At 43.4% G+C, this 14,782-nt stretch overlaps 1 protein-coding gene across 3 annotated transcripts in view; it reads right to left on the bottom strand.

Annotated features, from left to right (window-relative positions):
* The window catches only part of SFXN5 (sideroflexin 5), a 126,437-nt gene that overhangs the window by 76,834 nt on the left and 34,821 nt on the right, over positions 1-14,782 (bottom strand). For 2 of the 3 annotated variants that reach the window (XM_027554894.1, XM_027554895.1), the window contains exons 4-6: positions 9,374-9,400; positions 8,804-8,858; positions 6,406-6,431 (exon numbers count right to left, since the gene is read on the bottom strand). In XM_027554894.1, the coding sequence (XP_027410695.1) occupies positions 6,406-6,431; positions 8,804-8,858; positions 9,374-9,400 (108 nt within the window). The remainder of the gene's footprint in view (positions 1-6,405; positions 6,432-8,803; positions 8,859-9,373; positions 9,401-14,782) is intronic. The other variant, XM_027554896.1, reaches the window with a different exon arrangement.

Here is a 14,782-nt window from a genome sequence, read left to right as displayed (position 1 = left end):
ATTCTGGCTTGGAGAATTCCATGGATTGTATAGTCCATGGGGTTGCAAAGAGCCAGACACGACTGAGTGACTTTCACTTTCACTTTTATACTACTTCCTAGGGTGACTCTCTTGTTACCACATTCTTGAAAATTGTCTTGGCTGTTCTTGGCCTGTAGCCTGTTCATTAATTTTTAGTATCAATTTGTTAAGTTCCATGAAAAATCCTGTTATTTTGATTGGAATTATATGCAATATAATTTGAAGAAAATGAGTATCTTCATGATTACAACTACTTCTACCCAAGGTGATATATTAATCCATTTATTTAGTTGAAGGGTTCCAGTGGCCTTCAATAAAGTGCTGTAAGTTTTTCCATAAAAGTCTTGCATATCCTTTCTTGAATTCATTTTGGGTAATTTATTTTTTCTTGAATTTATTTTGGGTAACTTATCATTCTAAGTGCTATTTTAAATGTTTTTTTTTTTTAATAAAAATCTAAATGTTTGCTATAGGCTTATAGGCAGACATTACTTTGCCAACAAAGGTCCATCTAGTCAAGGCTATGGTTTTTCCAGTGGTCATGTATGGATGTGAAAGTTGGACTATATAGAAAGCTGAGCACCGAAGAATTGATGCTTTTGAACTGTGGTTGGACTTCCCTTGGACTGCAAGGAGATCCAACCAGTCCATCCTAAAGGAGATCAGTCCTGGGTATTCATTGGAAGGACTGATGCTGAAGCTGAAACTCCAATACTTTGGCCACCTGATGCGAAGAGCTGGCTCATTTGAAAAGACCCTGATGCTGGGAAAGATTGAGGGCAGGAGGAGAAGGGGACGACAGAGGATGAGATGGTTGGATGGCATCACCGACTCAATGGACATGGGTTTGGGTGGACTCCAGGAGTTGGTGATAGACGGGAGGCCTGGCGTGCTGCGATTCATGGGGTCACAAAGAGTTGGACACGACTGAGCAACTGAACTGAACAGAACTATAGGCATATAGCAATGATTTTATATATTTGTCCTACATCCAGAAATCTTATAAAATAGTAGTTCCAATAGTTTGCCTATTCTCATGAATACTTGTGTTTATTCCTTTCCAATCCTAATATTTTTCATGTCTTATTCTACTTGTTAGTCTCTTAGGAAAATGACGGATAGAAGCTCTATTGTCAAACATTCTTACTCTGTCCCAGACATTAAGATTTTACCTTTATTTGATTCATCTTTAAGAATGGTACTTGCAACAGACAACTCAATCAAATAATGGGTGGAACTCAAGAGGGAGGGAATATATGTATACTTATAGCTGATTCACATTGTTGTACAGCAGAAACCAACATAACATTGTAAAGCAATATCCTCCAATTAAAAAAAATTAATGGGTGGAAGACTTAAACAGATATTTCTCCAAAGAAGACATACAGATGGTCAACAAACTCATGAAAAGTTGTTCAACATTGCTCATTATTAAGAAATGCAAATCAAAACTACAGTGAGGTATCACTTCACACTAGTCAGAATGGCCATCATCAAAAAAATCTACAAATAATAAATGCTGGAGAGGATGTGGAAAAAAGGGAACCTTCTTGCCCTATTGGTGAGAATATACATTGATACAGCACTATGGAAAGCTGTATGGAGCCTTACAAAACTAGGAATAAAACTACCATATGACCCAGCAATCTCACCACTGGGCGTATACCCTGAGAAAACAATAATTCAAAAAGACACCTGTGCCCTAATGTTCACAGCAGCACTATGTGTGACAGTTAGGACACGGAAACGACCTAGATGTCCATCAATAGATGAATGGATAAAGAAGCTTTTATACATTATAAATACACGTGCGTTTATACAACAGAATGTTGCTGTTGTTGTTTAGTTGCTAAGTCATGTCCAACTCTTTTGTGACCCCGTGGACCGTGGCCCACCAGGCTCCTCTGTCCATGGGATTCCCCAGGCAAGAATACTGGAGTGGGTTGCCATTTCCTTCTCCAGGGCATCTTCCTAACCCGGGGAGTGAACCCACATTTCCTGCATTGGCAGGTAGATTCTTTACTACTGAGCCACCAGGGAAGTCCCACAATGGAATATTCCTCAGTCATAAAACAGAATGAATTTGAATCAGTTAAAGTGAGGTGGATGAACCTACAGCCTATTATACAGAATGAAGTAAGTTTGAAAGAGAAAAACAAATATTGCATATTAGCGAATATACATGGAATCCAGAAAAATGGTATTGATGAACCTATTTCCAGGGCAGGAGTAGAGACACAGACATAGAGAATGAACTTGTGGACACAGTGGGGGAAGGAGACGAACTGAGACAGTAGCATTGACATATACACTCCCACGTGTGAAATAGCTCGCTGGCAGGAAGCAGCTGTCGAGCGCAGGGAACTCAGCTCAGTGCTGTGTGATGACCTAGAGAGCCGGGATGGGGGTAGGGTGGGAGGGAAGCTCAAAAGGGAGGGGACGTATGTATACTCAAAGCTGATTCATGTACATCAGAAACCAACGCAAAATAGCAAAGCAATTATCCTCCAAATAAAAAAATGTTTTAAAGAATAGTACTTACTACAGGGTTTAGTTGTTTTTCTCTTTTTTGACAGATATTCTATTAAGTTAATGAACCTCCCTTCTAGATCTAAATAATCTTTTTTTAATAATTATAAATGGAGTTATATTGTATCAAATGATTTTTCTGTATCTAAGTTATCATTTCTCCTTCAATTTGTTAAAGTGATAAACTACACGAATACATTCTCTAATGTTACCATTTTTGGTAAATATTATATGATATATTGTAATACATTGCTGGATTCAACTTGTTATTATTTCATTTAGACTATTTATGTATAATTTCATAAGTGATATTGGCCTAAAATTTTTCTTTCTTATATCTACTTACTTGATATCGGTCTCAAAGTGCCTCATAAATGAATTGGGGAACATTTCCTCTTTTTTATTGTCTTTAAAGAGTTTTTTAAAGATTGAATTTGGCTATTCCTTTAGTGTATTCACCTGAAAGATCATAGGAGCCTAGTGGTAACTTCTGGTTTGTTTGTTACTTCTTTGGTGCATATATTTTAAGCAACTGATCTAATTTCTTTCTCTTTACAGGTCTTTTCAAATCGTGTATTTCATCTTGTTAGGCAGTTTTTGGTAATCTACACTTTTTTAGAAAAGTATCCATTTTTTCTAAGTCTTCAAATTTACTGCCTCAGATTGCTCAATGCATTCTGATCTTTTAAACTTCTATTATAGCTTTAATTATTCTATCTTTTAGTCCTAGTATTGTTCATTTGTATCTTCTTTCTTTTTTCTTACTCAGTATTGCCAGAAATGACTATTTAATTACTCCTTACAGAAAAGCTACAAATTTACCCTTAATATATATTTCCAACAATATCAAAACACATATGTACAAGAGTATCTATTCTTGCGTTATTCATACTGGCAAAATAATGGAAACAATCTAAATGTCCATATGTAGGAAAATACTGGAGTGGGTAGCCATTCCCTTCTGCAGGGGATTTCCCGACCCAGGGATGGAACACAGGGTCTCCCACACTGCGGGCAGTTCTTTATTGTCTGAGCCGCCATGGAAGCCATGTAAGAAAATAGTTGAATAAATTATGGGACTTCCACATAGTATATTGTTATGCAGCTATTTTTTTTAAAAAAAGAATGAGGAAGATCTCTATAAACTGATATACTGTGATTTCTGAGGTATGTCATTAAGTGAAAAAAACATTAGACAAAAGGGTTATATAGTATGCTGCTGCTGCTGCTGCTGCTAAGTCGCTTCAGTCGTGTCCGACTCTGTGTGACCCTATAGACGGCAACCCACCAGGCTTCCCCGTCCCTGGGATTCTCCAGGCAAGAACACTGGAGTGGGTTGCCATTTCCTTCTCCAATGCATGAAAGTGAAAAGTGAAAGTGAAGTCGCTCAGTCGTGTCTGACTCTTAGCGACCGCATGGACTGCAGCCAACCAGGCTCCTCTGTCCATGGGATTTTCCAGGCAAGAGTACTGGAGTGGGGTGCCATTGCCTTCTCCGATATAGTATGCTACCTTTTATAAAATAGAAAGGAAAACATATTTGCATTTGCTTATTTTTACAAAAAAAAAATAGAAGCATAAAGTTATTTACTTAGACAGGATAAGTGGGAAGGACCTCCCATGAAGGGTTAGAGAGGGAAATGGAATTGTATTATGCCTTTTTAATATAGCTAGGTGGTAAAGAGCCTGCCTCCTAATGCAGGAGACATAAGAGACATAGGTTGAATCCCTGGATAGGGCAGATCCGCTAGGGATGGAAATGACAACCCACTCCACTATTCTTGCCTAGAGAATCCCATGGACCAAGGAGCTGGTGGGTCACAAAAAGTTGGACATGACTGAAACGACTTAGCACACAGCATGCAATATAGCTTTGACTTTTGAATTATGTTGATATTTTATATAGTTTCAAAAATACAATAAGAATGGGGAAACATCTGAAATTCAGTGGTAACAGAAACAAATAAACTTAACTGTATCTCAAATAAATAACATATACACACAGAAGAAAATAATTCAAGTAACTTTTGAACACAGTCCTCTAACTATATGCTGTATAGGTAGGATCTATTCCATGGACAGAAAGCTTCAAAGAAATCTTGAGGTTTATTTAATACATTTTGTTGGATTAATATATGTTTGAGTGGCATTAATGCAGAAATTCTGAAGTTCTTTTATTTGTATATACAAGATTTTGTAACTGAATAAATACAGTGTTGTATTCTCATTCAGGGAGAAGAAAGATTGTAGATATGGAATGGAAGGAGGGGATTAACTCTGAGATGTTGGAATTAGAATATTGGAATTAGACATATTAGTCTGAAGTCATGATTTTTAAAAAGTTGTATGTCCTAGGTCTGTCTGCTAAGAGGGCCTAGAAACAATGACACTCCAGGGACAATGAGCGCAAGCACACCTAGCTGGCTGGATTTTGGTTTCTAAATACCATTCCCCTCTGAAGGGAATCAGGCTCTTTGGAGAAATGGATGAGCCCAGGTCCAGAGCAGAGAAACTACACGATAAGTTTGGAGTATCCATACACCATGCCAGCAAGTACTGAAGTACATATTCAAAGAATAAAAACATGTCATGTCAAATGGACGGAAAAATTGCCTTAAGGCTCTCGACTGGTCAAAGTTGGCACAATTTTTATAAAAAATTGAATAATGACCAAAGTAAATTATTATCCATGGAACACAAAAAAATATACATACTGATAATTTTAAAAAACAATAAAGTGGGAGGTAGAAGGGAAGACCCTTATTTATAGGAGGCTATAAATTAATAAATATAGAATGATATTTATGAAATAAATAGGAAATTTTAGACTAGGTAAATATCCTGTTTCCAGTCGTTTTTCACTTAGTGGTTTTAACATCTGTTGGGCATCTTGGCCATCAGTTTAGGCTAATATGAAAAAAGTTACTATAAACATTTATGTACAGATTTTGTACGGACATGTGTATTCACATCTCTTAAAGTAAATACCTAAATGTAGGATTGCTGACTCACATTGTAAGCATATGCTTAATTTTATAAGAAACTGGGGTATCATTTTACACATACACCTGCCCTGAACCCAGCCCCGATTCTAGGATCACATCTCACACTTAGTTGTTATCTCTTTGGCCTCTTAGGTAAAATGTAAGAGAAATGAGGATGTGTGGTGAACATTATACAGCAACGAACTAGAACAAGTTAATACTACATATAATGATAAGGCTCATATACAGCTGAATGAGGGAAGCCAAGCCCCCCAAAAAAGTAAATTTATATAAGTGACTCCATTTATATAAAGTTTGATAACAGGCAAAATGAGAATACAATGAAGGAAATCAGAAAAGTGGTTCCCTGTGAGGATAGTGGCTGAGAGGGGTTCATGAGAGCTTTCTGAGATGCTGATAATGCTGTTTATCTAAGTGATGTCTACTTTGTTGAGCTCACTTTGTGAAAATTTATCAAGCTGTACATTTATGACAAATGCAACCTTTCTGTATATTCGTTTTACTGCAATATAAAAAAAAATTGAATAAACTTAATCTCGATTTCAAAACTGGACAAAAATAATGCTGAGTTCTTCAGCTTTCAGAAGGCATCCTTACTTTCTGATTTCCCAAGCTCTGTAGAAAAACTTTCCTGTAATCAAACCAGCAAGTCCTAACTACTGACAATCTATGGGAAGAGGTTTGATAACACACATCAAGAGAATTAAAAAGAAATACATGCTTTCTACAATAATTCCCCTCCAGGAATTTATCCTAAATCAGTAACTCACTCAAATATTTATGAATGGTGATGTAAAGCTATACATTAAAAAATACTTTAGAAAAGAAAACCCTTTGAAGGTAATACTTACAATTGGCGTCCCAAAAGGAATGTAACCTGTGATAGGGCAGAGAAGAGTCAAGCTGTATAATCCTCGGCCCCACCTGCCTTTCAACCGAGATGGCACAGAGACTTCTGACCTTGATCTTAGCAGTCGCCCCAAGGAAAGGGCTTGGTCAGTTAACCAGGAGGCATCTCCAGCCCCCAGACCTTCTCCCAGCTCAGCCCTCCCCAGGACAGAGGGCTCCCCGGTGTCCCCAAGCTCTTTGTCTCTGTTCCCCTCTGTTATTCTGCTCCAAAACCAGGGCCCCCACTCCTGAAGGGGGCCACCCACGGCTGGGGCCCTGGCACTCTGCACTTGGTGGTCCTCCCATGACTTCTTCCACGAGGCCTCACACCCCTGCCCACACTCCCCACAGTGTCTATGAAGGCCCTGGAATGTCCTCCACCTTCCCTCATCTTGTCTTTCTAAAACATACCCTTACTTTCTTGGCATTATGGCCATTACTGGAGCCTTCGTGCCAGAGCTCTCTGAATCTCCAGGGCCCTGGATGGACATCAACAGATCAGGAAAGGGCTTGTGTGTGGTGCAGCTGGGCCCTGAGCACCATCTCATGGCTGCTCACGGCCCTGGACTATGACACGGCTCCCTCCTTTACCCACACTGCTGTAGGTGGGCATCCTCCTGTCCCAGCCTCTAGCTTCCAGCAGCCAGTCAGCTGGTGGCCGAGCAGCAGGGAAGCACACTTGCATGGGTCACTTCTAGAGCAAACATTGGTCTCCTGCGTATGCATACCAGGAGACCACTCTCCTACCCGCAGCACTGGGAGAGGCCCAAAGACTGAGCAGAGAATTGCAGGATACAGTTGTCTCAGGTGGAGAGCCTGCTATGGCCCCGTGCAGGTACTGGGGAGCACCCATAGCCATGGCTACAAGAACCTTCGCTGCCTTGGAGTTTCTCATGGCCGAGCCAGGGTCATGGGCACTAACTGCCCTGGTTTACACAGTGACATCACATGGCTGGCTATATTCTCCCACCCTCATGAGGTCAGGCTCTCTGAGGGTGGGGACACTGACTCACCTCCTGTACTGAGAACATCCCCTGGTGGGGCTTCCCAAGTCAGCAGTCAGCAGCCCCCCAATCCACCCTGCAAGTCAGGGGTGGGGGATCCACTCAATCACCCTGGGAAATGGTGTGGAGGAGGTGTCAGCACACTGGTGTGAGACTGGCCTCTGTTTTGTGACTCTGGACAAGGACCCTAGCCTCGCAGAACTGGAGGCAGGGTAACCACGCCAGGCCCAGCCAGTGTACAGGCAAGGGCTTTCTAGGCCACTAAGCTGTACATAAGCTGTGTGTAGCTCAGTTGGTAAAGAATCTGCCTGCAATGCAGGAGGCCCTGCTTCAATTCCTGGGTCGGGAAGATGCCCTGGGAAGGGATAGGCTACTCACTCCAGTATTCTGGCCTGGAGAATTCCACGGACTGTATAGTCCATGGGGTCGCAAAGAGTTGGACAGGACTGAGAACGTTCACTTTCAAGCTGTACATAGAGCTGTCCCTCTAGTGGCCACAGGGTGGGGACTTCCTGGGGGCAGGGATCTTAGACACATTCTCCCATTGCCCCTCTGCCCTCTGGTCTCTGTGCAATGGGAATCTGCCTCCCTGTGTGTGCAGTGGTGCAAACTCAGCGTGTACATGCAGCTGCTGCTGCTGCTAAGTCACTTCAGTCGTGTCCGACTCTGTGCGACCCCATAGACGGCAGCCCACCAGGCTCCCCCGTCCCTGAGATTCTCCAGGCAAGAATACTGGAGTGGGTTGCCATTTCCTTCTCCAATGCATGAAAGTGAAAAGTGAAAGTGAAGTCACTCAGTCGTGTCCAACTCTTCGAGACCCCATGGATTGCAGCCCACCAGGCTCCTCCATCCATGGGATTTTTCAGGCAAGAATACTGGAGTGGGGTGCCATTGCCTTCTCCGGTGTACATGCAGAGGGCAGGTTAAAGGTAGGATCAGAGACAAGGGAGTTAGACTGGGGATTCACTGCATGAAAGGGCTGAGCAGGGAGAGGGGCTTGGAAGGAAGGCACTCTGCATGCACAGGTAAGAGAGGAGTGACTCGCAGAAGGCAGGGCTGTCCTAACAAAAGTCACCCTGAAGCTGCCACTAAGTGAGCGGGGTATCAGCCTGGAGTGGGGGCCCCAGATTTACCTGTGGATGCCTCGACTCCATCCCAACCGCTCAGGCAGAAAAGACAGACAGACACATTTCAAAAGCTCCATAGGCTGGCCAGTCTTGTGCAGTTGAGCCAAAATGACCATGCAGGTGCAAGTGTGGCCATGTGTGCAACAGGATGTAGCATCCGGATGCCCTTGGAGCTGTGACCCTCAACAGTGGCCCAAATTGAGAAGAACCAGAGGGTCCCGAGGGCTTACCTGACATTCTAAAAGGCATGAAGATCTTCTCATTGGTGTCCGGGTGTAGAATAGCCTGGCAAGAGCAGGGAACAGGGCACAGGGTGACAACTGGGGAGGGGGAAGGGACGTGGGAGAAGAGAGGGGGAGGAGGTGAGGGACCCCCCCCAGGGGAGACTCCAGTGGCCCGTAGCTGTAGCCCATCTTGCCTTGTGGCTGGTCAGTCCTCCCTACCATTTGGGGCAAGTAAAAACCAAACACGGGCCACAGGCAGAGCTTCCCCTCCTGACAAATGCTCAAACCGAAGGCAGGCACGGCAGACCCTCTGTCCCCCATGCCATGCACACAAGAAACACAACCAGGATTCATGAAGAGAACCCACAGGGAAGGAGCTCAGGGGGCCCAGGGAAGGGCAGGCTGACCTGAGCGCTAGTCTTCAGAGATTCAGGCCTGGGTGCAGAGCAAGAAGGAAGCGGGTGGGGTGGAGTAGAGTAGGGTAGGGTGGACTGGGGTGGGGTGGGGTGGGGTGGGCAGGGCAGGGTTTCAGAGGTCAGCAGAAGGGAACAGGAAAGGAATCCAAAATGGAATTACCTGCTTGATTTTCTGTGCGCTCCAGAGCTGGAAAGGAGGAAGAGAGAAAAAGAAAGGGAAAGAAAAGAAGGAACAAAGATTAAAAGCACATATTAGTTTAAGGTCTCATAGCCCCATTTTCTAACCAGGGGCTCCATCTCAAAGGGCTTTAGAGGCTCAGGCTGTTTAGAGGTAACTACCTGCCCCTGGTTGCCCCAGCTTCCCTGGACTGGGGCAGGTGGCATCACCAGGAAGGAAGGCCAGGGATCCCAGAAGAGCAGAGCTGGGGGGACTCATCCAGACTATTTAAACCAAGGGATCTCAACTCTGACTGTGCTGTAAAACTACTTGAAGAATTCTTCCAACATGTTCCTAACACTCCCTAGTTCATTTTACGGTATAGATAGGTAAGAAGCCCTGATTTAAATGAAGATACTTTTCATTTAAGTACCTTCATTTCATTTCATTAGGTAGATACTTCAGCTGTCTCCCAGAATCACAAGAGACCGCACAGCATAATTTTTCAGGGCTAGACAGACTGCCTGGATCCCTGGATTTGCCACTTCTACCTCTGAGCCTCAACTTCCTCATCTGTAAAATGGGGATAATAGCTGGGCTCTAATATTGTTGAAGAGGCATATGAAAAGTGCCCAGAGCAGTGCTGGACACACAGTAGGTGCTTTACAAGTGCTAAATCTTATAGATATTATTATTCTTATTTTTGTTATCGTTATAAGAAGGTTGTGCACTTTCACATGAATGAGAAGGTTGTATCTTCCAGCACAGTGTGGGGACAGGCTACAGGAACAGAACAATTTGTCAATTTCTTCAAATAATAAAAAATACTGTACTTCATTGACTCTGCTGCTGCTGCTTCTAAGTCGCTTCAGTCGTGTCCGACTCTGTTCAACCCTACAGACAGCAGCCCACCAGGCTCCCGCGTCCCTGGGATTCTCCAGGCAAGAACACTGGAATGGGTTGCCATTTCCTCCTCCAATGCATGAAAGTGAAAGGTGAAAGTGAAGTCACTCAGTTATGTTCAACTCATAGCGACCCCATGGACTGCAGCCCACCAGGCTCCTCCGTCCATGGGATTTTCCAGGCAAGAGTACTGAATGGGGTGCCATTGTCTTCTCCTCATTGACTCTAAGACATCATTTATCCTAAGATATACTAATTGTGCCACTAAGAAAGAAAATTATGGCATAATACCATGATGTCCATCAGTTAAAAGATTCACCCCATTTAAGAGATGATAATATGTGATAAAATAACCTTTTGGAATCAAGAAAATATGGCAAGTAAAAATGTACACTGTAGGCAAATGAAAGGCCAGTGCATCTTTAGTGGATCAAGAAGGGTACGAGGTAAGAGGGGCGACCAGGTAAGCACTGATGTTTAAAGTTTTATAATGGAATAGCTATGCTTCATTTATATGGCAATGTCATTTGGGATATAAATTAAGCTGCAGAATGCTACTAGGTAGCAATAATAGAGTTATAAAATTGACATACAGATTGTCTGCTACTTACAATGAGGTTATGTCCCAATAAACCCATTATAAGTTGAAATTATCACTGTCAAAACTGCATTTAATATTAATACATCAAACCTACCGAACATCATAGCTTAGCCTGGCCCATCTTAAAAGGGCACAGAACACTTACATTAGCCTACAGTTGAGCAAAATTATCTAACACAGAGGCTATTTTATAATATAGTACTGAATATCTCATGTAATTCATTGCATACTGTACTGAAAGTGAAAAATATACTGGTTGTGTGGGTACAGAATGGCTCTAAGTACATTGGTGGTTCCCCCCTTGATCTCGTGGCTGACTGGGAACTGCGGCTCACTGTCTATCCAGCATCACGAGAGGGTATCAGACCATGCATTGCTAGCTAGGAAAAGATCAATATTCACAATTCAAAGTACAGTTTCTCTGGATGCATATCATTTTCATACCATCATCAAGTCTGTAAACTGTAAGCTGAGCCATCGTAAGTCAAGGACCATCTGTATTAAAGTTTATGCTTTTACCAACAGTCGAGTCCTTAAGTCTAATTCACAGTCTAATCACTCTGATTTTAGATACATTTCAAACATATTTGATTGTCTGCTATTCCATATCCAGAAAGATTAGAGGCAGTAGGTTTTTTTAAAAATTATAATTGAGGAACAGAGGGGACTAAAGAAAGAAAAACCAAATGTAGAATCACTGTTAGCCAAAGACAGTATGTGAGAGCATAACAGTCGAGAAGTAAAAAAATGATAATAGGTTGATCTTTCGTTGCTCAAAGAGTGCCTTGCTGAAGCACAACCCACCAAGTCCCAGCGCCGAACCAGGTGTGACCCCAGGCCCTGGGCACAAACTCCTGACACCCAAGGCTCTCCACCCCAAGTCAGAATCCCCTACATCCGTGTCCCCTCACCCTGTGGGGTCATGGCCCAGATCCTTGGAGCAGGGTCCTGCCTTTGAGTGCCGGCCACAGCATCTCCCAGAGCCATGCACACACAGCAAACCTAAGACTTGTTTGTTTGTTTTTTTTAAACTAAGATGTCTTCATACAATTCTTATAAATAAAGAAAAAGATCCCCCGCCTGATGAACAGTCCGGGCTGAAAACACTGATCTAAGACATTAAAGGACAGTGTAAACAGCAGGCACTAGAACCAGCAGTCTACATTCCTGTCCCTACTGAATGTGTGACCCAGGGCAAATTGCTTTGCCTCCATGCCTCAGTTTTTCCATCAAACCATAGGTTGTTGTAAGGACGATGCTTGATGCTCCCAGCAGCAGGCATTTCCCTTTGGGTAGACAGCTAAATCTATGCTTTCCAGCCTCCCCACGGTCAGGTGGGCTCACACGACCAGGTGCCAGCTGATGGGCTGTAGGTAGAAATGGAGTTCGCCATTTCCAGGCTTGGCCCCAAAGCCTCCCACAGAGGAGCCATTGGAGGACAGTGGGGCCCAAGAAGACAGGAAAGCTATAAGGTGAAAGGAGCCTGGCTCCTGGACATCGGCATGTGCTGAGTCCCTGTGTGGCACTGGACTCTGACATGAGTGAGAAACAGACCTTACTGTCTAAGGCCCCTAAATCCAGGGGGTTTTGTTACAGCACTTGGCTTACACTGACCAACACAGAAGTTCGCTGAGACATGTATACTTGGCCCATAGATCATGCTCCATAAATGTCTAACATAAAGGGGAAGTCAGTCAAATGAGCAGTATTTTTCAAAGAACTTAATTATTTCTCAATAAATTCATCTGTTGTTTCATTCCTACAACATGAGTAGACTACATCACACAAAGCAACTCATCTGAGAGACTAAATGACTCTGCTGTGGTTCCAGAGGCCTGGTGGCAGGACGAAGATGGAGGCCTCCTGGCCTCCAGACTCGTGTGCCCCCTGTTCTCTGGAGCAGACTGACGTCTGGCCTGGCCAGGGTGACAGCCAGACCTGAGGCATGAGAAGAGGAAGAGGACCTCGGCTGACTTCACCTGAGGTCCCAGAACCTCCCTTTGCTGCTGGGCAGCAGATGCGCTTCCCCAGCACCTGTTCCTTCTCCCCCTCCCCGGGAAGACTAGCCAAGGAACACTTGCTACCCACGGCTGCATCTGAGTCCCTCAAGTTCAAGGGCTGCCTCCTCTACCCCCACCCAGCAATGGGAGACTCAGGCAGGTGCTGGCTTAGCAGCAAAGGCAGAAGTTCAGCAGGAATGTCAGCAGGTAAGGCCAGGAGGCCTGAGCTCACAGACATGTTCCCTCCCCACAATGACACCCACACACACGGTGTGGGCAGGCTAGTGCCACAGATAAGAGGCAATGGCCCTGTTATCTATTTGAATCTCACACTCAGAAAACTGTTTCCATAAGACAGATGAGAAAAGCAAGGCTCAGCCACACCCAAGTTCTCACAGGTGGAGCCAGAACTTCAGGTTATGATCTGTGACTTAGATTCCTTCATTCATCTTCATGCATTCATTCACATTTAGTGAACAAGTGCTATGTGTCAAGCATCTTTCTGAGGGCATTGTACATATTAACTTATTAATCTTCTCAACAACCCTATGCGGCAGGGAGTAGTGTATCTCCCATTTTACAGATGTGGAAACTGAGGCACTGAGAGGTTCAGTGGTTTGCCCAAAGTCCCACAGTAGCACTGGGATTTGAACCCAGGCCGTCTGGTTCCATAATCCCACCCAAATCCCTATGCACGCATCTCTAAATGCTGGCACACCAGTTCACACTGTTCTGTCCCTTAAGGCATCTAGTATAATCTGGAGATCTTTCCACATCAGAGCATGGAGAGCAGTCTTATTCTTCCTAACAGAAACATTGAATGAACATATAAACTTCACCCTATTCAGTTCAGTTCAGTTCAGTTGCTCAATCGTGTTCGACTCTTTGCAACCCCATGGACTGCAGCATGCCAGGCCTCCCTGTCCATCACCAACTCCCAGAGCTTGCTGAAACTCATGTCCATTGAGTCAATGACACCATCAAACCATCTCATCCTCTGTCGTTCCTTTCTCCTCCTGCCTTCAATCTTTTCCAGCATCAGGGTCTTTTCCAATGAGTCAGTTCTTTGCATCAGGTGGCCAAAGTATCGGAGCTTCAACTTCAGCATCAGTCCTTCCAATGAATATTCAGGACTGATTTCCTTTAGGATTGACTGGTTTGATCTCCTTGCAGTCCAAAGGACTTTCCAGAGTCTTCTCCAACATCACAGTTCAAAAACATTAATTCTTCTGTGCTTAGCTTTCTTTATGGTCCAACTCTTACATCCATACATGACTACTGGAAAAACCATAGTTTGACGATATGGACTTTTGTCAGCAAAGTAATGTCTCTGCTTTTTAATATGCTGTCTAGGTTGGTCATAGCTTTTCTTTCAATGAGCAAGCATCTTATAATTTCATGGCTGCAGTCATCATCTGCAGTGATTTTGGAGCCCAAGAAAATAAAGTCTGTCACTGTTTCCATTGTTGCCCATCTATTTGCCATGAAATTACGGGAGCAGATGCCATGATCTTTGTTTTTGAATGTTGAGTTTTAAGCCAGCTTTTTCACTCTCCTTTTTCACTTTCTTCAAAGGCTCTTCAGTTCCTCTTCACTTTCTGCCATAAGGTTGGTGTCATCTGCATATCTGAGGTTATTGATATTTCTCCCAGCAATCTTGATTCCAGCTTGTGCTTCATCCAGCTCAACATTTCGCATGATGTACTCTGCACATAAGTTAAATAAGCAGGGTGACAATATACAGCCTTGACATACTCCTTTCCCAATTTTGAACTAGTCTGTCGTTCCATGTCTGCTTCTAGCTGTTGCTTCTTGACCTGCATATTGGACTTTTAATCTATTTCCAATCTTTCATTGTGGTAAAATATAAATAATAAAATGTACCATTTAACCATTTTTAAGTGGAAG

Source organism: Bos indicus x Bos taurus, chromosome 11, assembly GCF_003369695.1.
Source record: "Bos indicus x Bos taurus breed Angus x Brahman F1 hybrid chromosome 11, Bos_hybrid_MaternalHap_v2.0, whole genome shotgun sequence".
Taxonomy (NCBI): Eukaryota; Metazoa; Chordata; class Mammalia; order Artiodactyla; family Bovidae; genus Bos; species Bos indicus x Bos taurus.
Note: the sequence above shows the minus strand (reverse complement) of the source record. Positions and strands in the feature narration are given on the sequence as shown.